The sequence below is a fragment of the Thunnus albacares genome, chromosome 5, assembly GCF_914725855.1.
Source record: "Thunnus albacares chromosome 5, fThuAlb1.1, whole genome shotgun sequence".
Classification (NCBI taxonomy): domain Eukaryota; kingdom Metazoa; phylum Chordata; class Actinopteri; order Scombriformes; family Scombridae; genus Thunnus; species Thunnus albacares.
The window spans coordinates 15,150,584-15,164,653 of record NC_058110.1 but is presented as its reverse complement, the minus strand read 5'-3'; the positions used below and the strand labels follow the sequence as shown (position 1 = coordinate 15,164,653).

General features: G+C 40.6%; 1 protein-coding gene across 2 annotated transcripts in view; it reads right to left on the bottom strand.

The window, feature by feature from the left end:
* Positions 1-11,500: 11,500 nt before the first annotated feature.
* Positions 11,501-14,070, bottom strand: part of pex14 (peroxisomal biogenesis factor 14) — a 46,388-nt gene continuing 43,818 nt past the window's right edge. The window contains exons 9-10 of one of the 2 annotated variants that reach the window (XM_044352133.1): positions 13,570-14,044; positions 11,501-12,192 (exon numbers count right to left, since the gene is read on the bottom strand). In XM_044352133.1, the coding sequence (XP_044208068.1) occupies positions 12,169-12,192; positions 13,570-14,044 (499 nt within the window). In that variant the 3' untranslated portion in view covers positions 11,501-12,168. Of the gene's footprint in view, positions 14,045-14,070 lie in introns of both variants that reach the window. The other variant, XM_044352134.1, reaches the window with a different exon arrangement.

The window sequence follows — 14,070 nt, the reverse complement described above, 5'->3', positions numbered from 1 at the left end:
CATGTATCATGTGTTTATGACATGGCTGCGCCACTCATTTTACTGCTTCATTTGAAGTTAACGTTTTTGGATGAGATGTTTTCCTCGTCTCTTTCAGCACACTGCCCCGGTTAGACCTCTCTTTAAATCCTGTGCCCTTTGCAATAGATGTTCATTTATCTATTTTTGCATGTGTATGGGCTTATTTTGGAAAGACCTCGGTCACACGGCAGAAAAGGGGGCTGTGTGAAAAAAGCTGCTTTGCCATTGGTAGCAGCTGTTGCTGCTGAGACACCTCTGAGGAAATGGAGAATTGGACACACACTCATCCAATTTACCATTAACAAGACCGTATTGGATGCAGGGCCATAGGAACATGCAGCTTTGCCTTACGTGGCTCTGTTTAGATATGCTGCTGTTCTTCTTCAGTATGTGCGACTCGGGTTTGTGGCTGTCTTGGCTTCTGCGATAGGAGATCAAAGCGTGATGTACATAGTGATCTTAAGACTGTTAACAGTCATTCAGTTTCAGACGAGGTGCCCTGTATTGTTACACATAAAAAAAAGAAGCATTTGTTGAAATAAGGAATTAAATGGGGCCACAACATGGAAAATGTCACATTTAAGAATAAAACGTAGGGGAACATAACAGTCACTGAAATGAGAAGAATTTCCATGTCTGTGGAAGAATCACTATTAAAACCATCGGTAGGAAAGTCTTAGTTGTAACATGAGATACTTTCGAACATCAAACACTGAAGCTGGTCTACAAAGATCTGCAAAAACGAGAGATTTCCATCCGTTTTATATTTTCCACATTTAAATCTAACCACACCAAGAGAACTAGGTTGTTAAGCTTTTCAACATAGAAACCACCGGTCAGACGAGTATTGACTTCATCCGCCTCCATGATTTCATGCATTAACAAAATGTGTAATTATCTTTTAAGATCTTACGCTACATAAAGCGCACATCTACTTCTGTATACACTCAGCAACTTTTGAATCAGATATTCTTCTCTTCTGTTGAGCAACACCTATGTGTTTTGTTTCTGGCTGGGTAACATTTTTTTTCTCCTTTTATTCCATAAACACACCTCACATTCTTTAGAGGGTGGTGTATCTTGAAATCTCTGTCTTTCAACACATTTTTTTTCAGTTAGGACATAAAGATAACAAAGCATTCTTCTCACCATTTTGCTGGAACATTCAGTTAGTGAAAACAAACAACGGTGTGGTTATTAACTTCAAAAACCAGAAAAACTGGATTCAACTCTGGCCAGTTCACACAGAAACAAAGTTGTCTGGAAACTGCTGATCAGATCGTAACAGTAATGAACCACATAACCTTTTATTTTTCTTTAAAGACATTTTTTGTTTTTTCATCTCTGCAGAGAGGTCGGGGGTTTGTTACAATAAGTGATGCTCATCATGGATAATGAGGAACATAAAATTCAGTGAAAACTAATAGAAATCTATATGACTTTATCATAAATATATAGGTATTGTAGGTTATTCAAGGCCTTTCTTGAGAGACACTTTAGATTATGTGTTTGACCTTTAAATCAAGTTTCCTGAATATTAGAATTAATTATTTCAGCACACTTGAATAGAAGTCCTCTAGATGAGACAATACACCAGATGCTTAACACTTGCTGCATTTTAAATGTTGACGCATGTTTGATTTTAAATTAAAAGTGTTCATGTCTTTGATCACTCGAGTTAAAATGCTGCCGCGATGCTCAGAATGAATCATGATTACTGTGCTGAGTTGAGAACAAGCAAAGTTTCTGTATTTCTCTCAGCTCTGTTTGAAGTGAACACATTTTCTAAAACGGGGAGAGGCAGGGGTGTAATGTTACACGAGAGATGTTATTTGGTAAACACGCAGTTGTCGTCTTACAAACACAAACAGAATCCAATGGAAAGATTAGCGTTGAGGCCCCTTAAACAGCTTGTGAAAAATGAGCCTCCTGTCAACCCTGTTACATAAATGTTTACTAAGAAATACCAAACATTGTGTTCTATTTGTTTTACTTTGCCTCAAGTTTGCCCATTGCCATAGATTAGTCATCCCTAGAGTTAAACACGACTTTGCCAGCAGAACAAACAACTAGTAGCAGACAGCAACCAGAAACAAGTGCATAAAACGGTTGATCCGGGCTGGCGTGTAGCCACATGGCCATTACCCTTCAAGTAGTTTGCTTCAGAATTGGACCAGAGGTCTCCAGAGTTGAGTGGGAGTATTTCATCACTTTATAAGTCTTATCCAAAAGGAGAGAGCTTGGAGCAAAAAAAGTCTAATGGCCCTTCGCTCTCTGAGCAGCCAGAGTAATTCTCATTCCACTTCAATTGCCACAGCGCAGCATCGCTAACTGGCAAGTGAGGCCTGCTGCTGCTGCTGCTGCTTTCTTGGCAAACGGAGAAGTTCTTAAGTGCTAAGCTGTAAATTTGCTTAATTTGACGTGAGTCCGAGGGGAATGGGATCGTTTTCTTTCAGGGAAAAAGCCTGGCATATTGGCTGACAATAAGCTGGAATGGTCCAACATGGTGTTTCTGCTCTGCGACGATGGCTGGAACACACAACGGACAGCGTTTGACAGAGCTGTAAAACCGCTTGATTCTGGCACCAGCGTTGTATGACTCATTCTAATGTTAATACTGTGAAAGCCTTTCAACGGTAATTCCTGTGGAGGAAAATGGTGATTTCCTCCTGAAGTGGCTTAAAGTGGGCCGTCTCTTTGTACATACAAGGAAATTGGTATTTATGCGTGTATGTTCAACTCAAACACACCTGTATTGATCTGTCTTAATAAATTCCTCTTATTCTAAGCCACATGAGAGTCTCATTTACATAAAGAAATGTTTGCAAATTATGGTCACCGGGTGCAGGAAGGGTCATTTATTTCTGTTTCTTGACATGAAGCACTCACATTTCAAATATAAGCTGAAGTTGAAGTTTTTGTGAAAGATACAGTGAAACAAATCTTTTTTATTTTTTTTTAGGTCAATGCTGCAGTAAATTTTGCAGAATAGAAATATCAGAACAGACTGAAATAAAGAGGAAATGCAGAAGGGTTCGTGAGCTCAGGCAATGTACTAAAATGTACTATTTTGTACAAATTATAATCCATATCTCATCTGAACATTGAATCTTTGCTACATTATATCAATGCGTTCACCATCTGCTGGATGGTTTTTCATTATAATTTCTCATTTTAAACCACAAGGTGATATGCATAAGCGCCAACACTGCTGTGATCTTCTTTTTCTGTCTTAAAAATTAAGAAAAAATCTCTGAAATGATCACATTTTTGCTCTGTGCAGAATTTACATTTTACAAACACAAATTAATCTTTAGCAGCTAAGTGACGACTTAACACTGCAGATGGTGAATGATTGTCAAAAGACGTGTTAATCTAGTTAGCTGTGGTTAATTAATAATTTCCTACTCTGACACAAGCTTGGACTTTATTTGCTTTATCATGATCACCTTACCGAACTCTGTAAAGATTTTGCAACAAACTTAAGCAATCATGGCTTGCTAGTTATTTTTGCTCTGAAAATATGGGAAATAAGCATCTCTTAAATGTAGCATTCATGTCATTGCTCCCATGCGGTCGACGGTGGCTGGGTGGGAATGAGGGTGAACTTGAAATAGCACGGTTGAGCAGAAATGTGACAACTGTGGTATTTAAAAGACAGCTTGTGGTGGAGTCTTTTTTTTTCTTTTTTTTTTTTTTTTAAAGAAAATACTTATGTGTTGCAGCAGATTTGAATGAGAGAGTTAAGTATAGTCTTTGCTTGGTTACATTGTTGCTGAACTGTTGTAAAACTAAAGTAAAGCATTACAATCAGTTTTATTTCTGTTGAATGACTCTTGAATATCACCAGCCCCCCCATGACCATCACGAGTGCCTTTAAAAAGACCGGTTTCAGTATCACAGCTGTGACCTTCATAAAACAGAGCTGGGCAACAGGTGGGCATCATGTGTGTGCTAATCTTCCACATTATGGTTGTTGATAACATACACTGCACAGCCCGCTCAGTTAAAACTCAGTAATTTAATATGGAATACATCAGCAATGTGATATTTGTAGCATGGAAGAAGCAAAGGTTGGGAAGATTCTGCTGATGCTAATTTTAGAAAAAGTCCATCATTCACTTTGGGTTTCTGTTACCAAAAGAATCCTGTGAGTACCGCAGACCCTCCAAAACAAGACATTGGGTGTCCACTGAGGGATTTTGGGATTATTTTTTTTCACTCGCTCTCCTCCTCACTAAGGGCATGAAAATGTGGATTGTATTTCGCTGTGACAATCCATGCCAATTTTGGAGGACAAGGTCAGGGAATGTACAAGCCTTCCCCTTTTTCACAGACCATCCTACTTTATCCATCAATTCTCACACGTGGTTCATGATGGCTAGAAGTTTGGGCTTCTGGACAGCACGAGAGCTACAAAAAGAAGTGACTCAACAGCTATGATTAGAAAGCTACAGGACTGTGGTGAATTTTCAGTTTAATTAGTATTGAAAATTCTGGATTTAGGAAACTGAAAACTGTCACCATGAACTAATTTATTAATTCATTTACTGCATCTTTTTCATTGGCGCGGCTAAGACTCTGTGCTGTCATTGGTCTTGCTTGTTTCTGGACTGGAAAAACATGGTTGCTGTTCGGGAAACAAGGTGAAATTCACCAAAATAAGTTCACTGTTTGTTTGGAGAAGTGGTGAGATTGATTGTCATCTTTTTTGACTGGTCTGGTATGTATCTGACCAGGCTGAAAACACTTGCAGAGTTCAATCTTGAAGCGAAAAATGAGCTAACTGGACAATAAATTAGACTCTTGAATTGAAAACCTTTTAACTTATTGTTTTTGCAGGATTCATTTATGGAATTTTGTGTACCCCTGATGTTTATTTTTACAGTGGTTTGTGTTCAATTTTATCTTAAATTGGTCGCCACTATGAGCTCAACAAATGTTCCTTACTTTTGTTATAATAGCAAACAATTGAGCTTGCAAGATGTAGTCTAGATGTTTGAGGCTAGTACTCAACTGGATTTGTCAGAAGTATTTCTTGACTCTACCTATTCAGCTTTACAGTAAGTATATTATCTTAGACATAGACATTTCAGTATTTTCTGAAAAAGTAAATACCACTTTTGCCAGTTCATAAAACTGAGTGGTCATTACATTTACATATGTCATGTTTTTGTCTTGTTTTTACACGGATGAGAGAAACAGCATGTTGAATTTGCCGTGTTAGCAGAGTGCAAAGTTCATTGTGACTGCAGAAAGCCATGAAGAAGACAGTGCTAGACTGTATCCCCCATTATTTTCTTCTCCTTTCACCACCCCCCCCCCCTCTCCTGCCTGACTGGCCGCTAGCATGCTTCAGGTGTTCCACAGTCAGGCCCTGTGATTAGTCTAATTTGCACAAACGCTGGCGAGCACCGCACCTGTTGCCCCTGCGCCGCCTGCAGCCGCGGTCCCTCAGCGGGCTGACAGGCCTTCCCTCGGATAATCCAATCTCCTCACAACAGCGTCGCTGCTCTCCACCAGCGCAGGACAAGGGCATTTGTTTGTTTTTTTTCTATGTCTTGACTCCCTTCGTGTTCTCATGGCCACCACGCTCCTGATGGCTCATTATTGGGCCATTCATAAATACTGCCAAGCCAGTGCCCACTTCCCTGTTTTTTACAGTCTGACAGTGTTTTTCTTCACCCTGTCTCACTGCACCTTCCTTTACCTGCCAATAAGGTGAGTAAAGCTTTCCTTCAGGTTCAAAAGAGGCCCCACAGCCTCCCACATGACAGCCTACTAGTATCCACGTACTCCATTTGGATTTGAAACGGCGCCAGGAGAAAATCAAGTGACACAGGCCACACAGAGTGGAAGGGTGGGGGGGGGGAATGTGATCCCACTTGATTGTTGAGAGTTTATATAGCGAGTGATGACAAAGTGCTTTATGACTTTGCAGTGTTCGCTGGGCCCTGCGATTGAAGCCTTATACAGGCAAAGGCCCCTGGTGACCTTGGCTTGTCAAATGTTCTCATTTTCACCAGGAAGGAGCCAGTGTTCAGCGGCTGCTCAGAGCTGGTAAGCTGCTTTTAGAGAGACAGCCGTGGAGAGCTTTTGGAGGTGACCCATGCTTCTTTACTTTCACTGCTGAAACACTATTGAGGAAACACATCAGTCAGAGAAAAGGCTTTGGCCTGCCCACCCAGTGAATTTTAAGTCTATGTGGACTATAAAACCATGGATATTTTCAAAAAGTCTATAGTCTGCAGCCATGCTAGCGGCTCTGTGAGGCTATACTTAGCATGATAACATGCTCACTTTACCGATGCTAACATGCTGTTTAACTGGTATAATGTTAACCATGGTTGCCGCCTTCATTTAGCATATTAGCATATTAGCATGCTAATGTTGGCTAATTAGCACTAAACACAAAGTACAGCTGAGGCTGATGGGAATGTCATTTGTTTTTTAGAGATTTAGTCATGAAATTCTGATCTGATGGTCACACTAGATAGAAAGTCAAGGGTTCACTAAAGTAACTACAACTCATCCTGAGGGGAAAATGAATGTATGTACCAAATTTCAAAGCAATGCAACCAATAGCTGTCAAGAAATTTAATTAAAAAACACAAATGTCAACCTGATGGTGGCGTTAGTGGGAAAAGTCAGGTACATCATCTGAGAACCATGAATATTAATCCATCAAGTAGATGTTAAGATTTGAAAGCTTTGACCTGATGGTGGTGCTAGATAAAAAGTCAGGGGATCACTAAATTCATTAGGATTCATCTTCTGGGCATGGCACTATGGATATCTATAAAAAGTTTCATGGCAATCAAACCAAGAGTTGTTGGGATATTTCAGTCTGGACTAAAGTGGTGGACCAACCGACCGACTGAGCCAAAAACTGTAGTGTCTCCAGAAATGTGGCATAAACAAGAAAAACTAAATTGCAGGACTTTGAAAAGAACATCTTGACAGAAGGTTAGCAGATTTTCACTGCAGATGGTGATAACATCAGTCCAAACGAGGATTCCCGAGGAGTAAAAGGATATTTCCATAAGGGTAAAGCAACCGGTGGTGTTCCAGAGGCCTGGTCACACATCAAGTATTACATCAGATTGTTCCCAGCTGCATGCCACCTGCATCTTATCTTACAGGGAAGAGGAAGGAGAAGCATTGCATCCTCATGCCCCCTCTTCCTGCATTGTCCATGACCTTTCCTATGCAAATTTTCCCACTTCCCCTTAGAGAGCATCACTGGAGATGTCTGAAGGCTATGTTGGGTGGAGTTTGATGTTTCAAGAACTGGACCTATATTTCTAGGATGTAAATTATTGTGAATCAGTGTGATAAAAAACCAGTAGCTGGACCGGGATTAACGCCTCAATGAGGAGTTTTAAACCATTACAGATGATGTGTGTACAGTGTGGTGCAAACAGAGCCACGGTAGCCCTCTGACTGGCTGCTATGGGCTAACAACCCTTGCATTGATCCAAGGAGACACTCAGCCCTCTAACCTGCTGAGTGCTCAGTTCCAGAGAACAATAGAGTTCAGAGCGCGTCGATACACTATCCTATTGAGTGCTCTCCATTTAGCAGCAAGATTGATGAGGTTAAGGCTCCCAACCGGGGAGCCAAATGGTGTCAAAACCAAGGTGTTGCTTTGGACCAGGGGTCGGCAACCTATAGCACGCATGCCCACGGTGGCACGCGAGGCCATTAAGATGGGCACGTGGAGCAATTCAATAAAAAATATTTTTGAACATACTTTTCAAATTAAAAAAACATTTTTTAATATAAAATATAGCCTATTGGTGAACTAAATAAATTCAAATGAATTTGATTTTAAATAATACTGAAATATCAGTTAGTCCCAAAATACACCATTGTTTATGACAGCAGGAGAACGCCCACAGTTGACGTGATCTATCATACCCCTCCTCCCCCCTCCCTCTGATCTGCAGCATAGCATTACAGCAGTAGTGAAAACGTAGGATAGCTAGCTACCTTTCTTTTTTGCGTTATTTTAACTGTAACAACCAGATATGTGCTCTCTCTGCTGCGAAAATGTTGTGTATCAAACCTCAAGTGTAAAACGTCATTCTGAAAAAAGGCACAAGAAAAACTTGAAAGATAAGGCTGATAAAGCTGAATCAATCAAGAGGGCAAGTGGCCCCGTACAGGAAGCAAAGCAGTGTGTTTACAACCCTATGTGCCGCCAAAAACCAAGCTACAAAGGGTAGCTATAAATTTGCGCTGTGTATTGCTTAACATGGGAAGCCAGTCTCCGATGGAGAGTATATAAATGAGGCTTTCCTCAGCAGGAGAGAGGAGTTGATACAAAGAAAATATTTGCAACTACCTGCTGTGATGAAGTTCCATTGCATTATTCAACAGGAAAATTTGTGAGCAAAAATTTCAAAGTATGATCTTAATAGCGTGATAGCTGAAGTGGTGAAAATGGTTAACTATCTTGTGCTTCGCTCCCCTTTGGCACACTGTCAGTTCAGATCGCTGCTAGAGGAAATGGACAGTATTCACAAGGATTTGCCACTCCACTGCAGTGTTACATGGTGGAGTGGTGGTAATGTTTTGGAACGGTTTGTAGAGTTCTTTGATGCAATCAAGGCCTTTATGATCGAGAAGGACTAAGACTACGACGAGCTTGAGGATAAGAAAAGGCTTGTGAAACTCATGTTCTTAGTCACATCACAGATCACAGGCAACCTAAGCAAGTTCAACCTACAGCTGCAACGCGCGGGCTACACAGTGCAGAACACTTGAAGGAGAACAGCATGTCCATGTTTCAGAGGATGGGGATTGAGGAGTTTGAAATGCAGCAGATAGAACTCAAAACATTCTCACTGTGGGTTTCTAAATTCACACAGTTGCACGAAACAATGGAAACCGCTGACATCGATCAAGGGGCCTTCATTCTGGCCTGTTGGGAAGGCTTGCCAGAGACGTTTGACTGTCTCAAGAAGGTGGCCTTCGCAATTATTTCAGCATTTGGATCCACATATATGTGCGAACAGATATTCTCACATATGAAGTCAATTTTGAGTGCAGCTGAGTGACTATGGACCATTCAGAGGCATGTGTCCAACTGAAAGTCCCCAAATACGGACCAGAGATCACACAGCTCAGTAAAGAAGACCAGGGACAAGGGTTGCATTAAATTGGTAATAAATAAATTATAAATAATAAAGTGTGTATATGTGGAGCACAGATCTTTTGGCATGCAGAATCTAGATGAGGAGACAAGCAGCAGCGGTAAATAAATAAGTAGATAAATGCTCATTATGAAAATGAACTGGCACTCGGGTCTGATTTTCTTTTTTTAAAGTGGCACAGGACATCCAAAAGGTTGCTGACCCCTGCCCTAGACAAACAATCCCTAACTGTACTACCACACTGAGAGGTGCTGATTAACTGGCTAATACACTGGCTTACCCGGGAAGTGTATTTATACGTGTACATCATTTTCAAAAGGGTATGCAAACTGTGGTGGTTGTTGATAAGACTCTTAAAATGGAGATGAGAATATAAGGGTAGGACAGGCGCTGCTTTCTGGACAGGAATGCACTGCAAATCCCCTAAGACACTAAATGATGTACAAGTGGATTTATTACAGTAGGTCCCTATAAATCTAAGGTTGGCCTCAACTCCAGGGAGAGGTTAATGGATTACAAAGGGATGTGGTATCGAACCTCAGAGAAGTTTATACACCTCATCAATATGTGAAACGCTATTGATCATTTAGACCTTGATAAATTAAATTCATGCACTTGATAATGCATGGTAATATTCAGAATGCTCTGTATCAGGAAAAATCAGCTTTTTTAGTCCAGCTTTTTTTAGGATGATAATCTATGATGAGACCTTGTATTGCAGTGACCATTGAAAACTGCATATGAAGAAAACAAACTGTGTGATTTTAGCTGCGCAGTCAAACTCCATCAGCAATCTAACCTATGTGAGGTTGCTCAAATTTAAATGACAACAAATGACTGAAGAGAAGACTCTGCAGATTGTTTCCAGTATGAGACGTGCATCAGTTCAGTTTGCAAAACTTTGCAACAAGTCTTTCAACTATATGTAAATATAGATGTGAGCAAGGACACTTTCACTTTATAAGGGGTACTGTTGAAGGTACTGTTTTTTTTTTCTAAGAAATCTTTCTATGAAATCAGCCGCAGCGGAACATGATACCATGCCGATTTATATTACAGAGATTCATACAAATTACATGCACTTGCATGGAAATGGCTAATGCAACTATGCTGAGCAATACATAGCATTAATGCTGTAGCTTAGCTTAATGACCTGCATGTTAACATTGTATCTAAGTACAGCTTAGACTGCTGAAAGCTGAGGTGAGGGTAAACCTGTTTGATAACCTTGATAATTTTGTTGGCACACTAGCGGTAAGGATCTAAGCATCTGAAGCTCCATTTATCATCTAACAATGCTTTTGTGTTTCGGTCTAAGCATTACAGCCTAAAAGGGGTGCTAGTGTGGCAACAGACTTTTGGTAAGTTCAGTGGGTTCTTTTAAAACATCTTCTGTCCATGAATGACACCAGTTCCTCTTTTAATGTAAGACCCAGAAGATACACCCTGGTCACATCAGATTACTGTGAATAATCACAGCGTACCTTTTGTGTCTGCAATTATTATAGTACTCTTCTTTCCTCTTCCTCCTCTTTGTGTGTCTCGCCCTGCCTGAATTTTCTGCACTGTTGGATGAAGCAATAAATAAATAAATAAATAAATAATACTAAAATTAAGTATATAAGGGCCATCTTCAGTATAAAACAGAAAACAGAAAAGGAAGTGCTATTCGAGTAGGCATAACCCCCACTTCAGAAACCAAAAGAAACGCTGACAATCCGCCTACACAAATAAACAAAACTTCATACCTTTAATGTATACCATGTCACTTACTCATTTCCAGAGGTAAAGTTGAAAAAAGGCTGAAAGTCCCTGCCCTGTCATGCTTTCTGAAAATTCATGATTCCACATACAGTATGTAGTACTGTAGTATTCTCATCTGTATCTGGTGCAGACACATTTTCGACTGCTTAGGATGTGACACAAAAAAAAACTGAGAACTCAGGAACCACAAACATTAATCTCAAACTGTCTACTGGTTTTTGCTGAAATTTGGAGCACTTGATATTCAGACATTTTGGATTTTCTTGGATTAAATTGTAAAAAATGTACAGTGCTGGTGTTACTGGATGTAAAAAGCTATAACCTGTTAACCAAATATGACTGATTTTAATACCAGCTGACAACATTTTAAGCTTAACAGAAGAATTATTATATATGAATATTTATATATATGAATGTTACAAAATATCTTTTTGCACATAAACACACACAACCACATTCACACAAACAGAAGATGAAGACAAAAACTGCATAACTCACTAAAAAAGACAGCTTCAGAGTGATTTTCTTGTTATTGTACATTTTTCCTCCTTTTAATGTTAATGAAATGGATGGGAACATAGATCAGTTACATTGTACTGCATTAGGATTTAGAATCACCACCCTGTTCTTTACTGGAAGTCAAGTATTTAGCTGTGTGTGTTTCAAAATATACACTTTGAAAAGGGGCATTAAAACATTTAAAACACTTTTGCACTGATGTAAAACAGTAACTGAATGCAGGGGAATGAGCCAAGAACAGAAAATATAAAAATCTCATAAACACTAGATTTATCCTTTAGTTATAACATGGTGTGTATTTTGTGTCCAGCTGGTTTAAAATAAATATAATGGAGATTCTCCTTGAGATAAACCAAATTTATTACAATTGTGTACATTTCTAACTGAGATCATAGATCCAGACAATAATTCAGCAGGTTACAGCGAAGACTGATTCTACAGTTGCTAAGAAGCAAAACCTCCTGATTATTTTAACCAACCTTATTCATCCTCACAAATTCATTTCTAACAGATCAAAAATATACTTTACAGCATACTGCATTATTGTTGATAGTTTCATCATAAACACAATCAACATAACTAAAACATAATCTGTTGGTTAGGACTGGTGTCACAGAAATGTGCAGTGCCCCTCTACCTTTTCTGTGTTCCTATGAAGGCCATGTGATGGAGGTGGAAATGGCACGAGAGCTGATATCCCTTCTTCTCACTCATGGACTCTTCTTGTTAGCTGGAGACAGAGTGAGTAATTCAATAAGTCAAGTATTCATTTATTACTTTCCTTTTCAATCATGGGGCATTTTTTTAAAACTTTCCCCATCCACCTCCACACTGAGAAAAAAAAAAAAAAGTGATACAAGTTCTGCAACTTCCATCTGTGGCAGCCGTTGTTGTCTTACTGTAGCTTAATTACAAAATATTGGCGCCGTTTTCTGTAAAGATTACTCACTGTGGGAGGCCCTACATAATTTGGACCGGAGGGTTTGTCACGGAAAATAATACAATGCAACTGGGCTTTCTGTATTAGATTTCCGCTTTTAGCCTCCTTGACATTTCAAGCTGCATGAACTAATACATCTGTTATTTGTTGATCATTTGATTATTAACATACTTCACAAACCAAATCAGCTGCCCTGCTGGAGACACAGATACAGCACAGCAGACAGTCTGGGTTTTCTCGCCTGCCATGCACAAACACACTCGCAAAAGATGCACAATTCAGCCCTCAGTGAAAGAGGAAAGCGGGGGAAAAAAAAAAAAAAAAACATTCATCTTCCCCTCCTTTGAGCATATGAGCACTCTGACACCGGCATGGAACAAAGCCCGTCATCACATTCTAATCTCGAATTTCAGGGCTTTTATTTCACCCAAATGCCACCCTGCTGGCCTTGTGAATTATTGACAGACTGACACCAATGCGAAAGGACACATAAAAGAGGCTAAAAGCTCCGGCCCTGGAAGAGCTTGTCCTCTCCTATTGCCATCAACTGGGAGACAAACTCTGCTAATGCTTCTCTGGAACCACACGGTAACTTTGAGACTGAAGAACTAACATATGACTCCTGACCTACAGCTGCACTATAAAGGAGAGATATTCTGTGCAGCACTGTCTCTTTGGTCTGTATAAGAGCATTAGTACAATTACAAGGACACCAAGGCTAAGCTGTGAATTATCTGATCGAATCATGAAAATTAAAAGCGCTAAGTCACACATGGTTATTACTGCATACTGCCTTTTAAAGTCATTCTGATTTGACTATTGCTCGTCATTTCCCATTTCAAAGAAACGTCACAGCGTGGTGCTAGGCTCGGCATGCAGTCATTTAGTTTGCATGATGAAAAGTAAATCGAGGTAAGCCGTGTGTCAACTAGACACTCCAATATTTGTCACTTTTGGGTCTTCTCACGCCCACGCCTACTCCTTGTTTTGCTCAAGATTACGACGTGACAGAAACAAGTGGAAACAGACAGAACAAGTGGGATTTTTTTTAAAAAAAACAAACAAAGAGAATGAGTGCGAGCAGAGGAGCAGAATGGAACAAAACCGTCAACAGAGATGTGAGGAAGTGGAGAGTGTTTTTGTGCGTTCTGCTGTGGTCTAATCCACCTCGCTCTCATTGCTGGCACCCTCGGGCCGCCTCAGTTTGTCCACCTGTTCGTTAATCTGTCCGTCCCCACCTCGCCGATCCTCTGTCTGTATGCTTAGACCATCCTCCTCCTCCTCCTCCTCCTCCTCCTCTACATGGCTGACATCATCCTCCTCTTCCTCTTTCTTCTCCTCCTCCCCCTGCACCTCCATACGGACCTGGTCTTTCAGGTCCAGGGGTAGTGTTGCCCCGAGGCCCACGGTGCCGGTATCACCGTTGATACCGAGGGCTCCATCAGGCCCCCCCAGTGCATCCTGGGGGCTGTGGTGTCCGTCTTTGACGGGGGAGGAGCTGGCAGACTCGTTACTGACAGGAGAGATGTCGCTGCTGCTGTTGGTGTGGTTGACGGATTGCGAGCCGGATGCCGAAGGAGGTTTCAGGGGAATCTGCCATGAGGGGATCTTAGGAATGGAGGGAGTGGAAGGGAATTGTTTCCTGTGGGGGTGGAGGGGGGGGAAGAC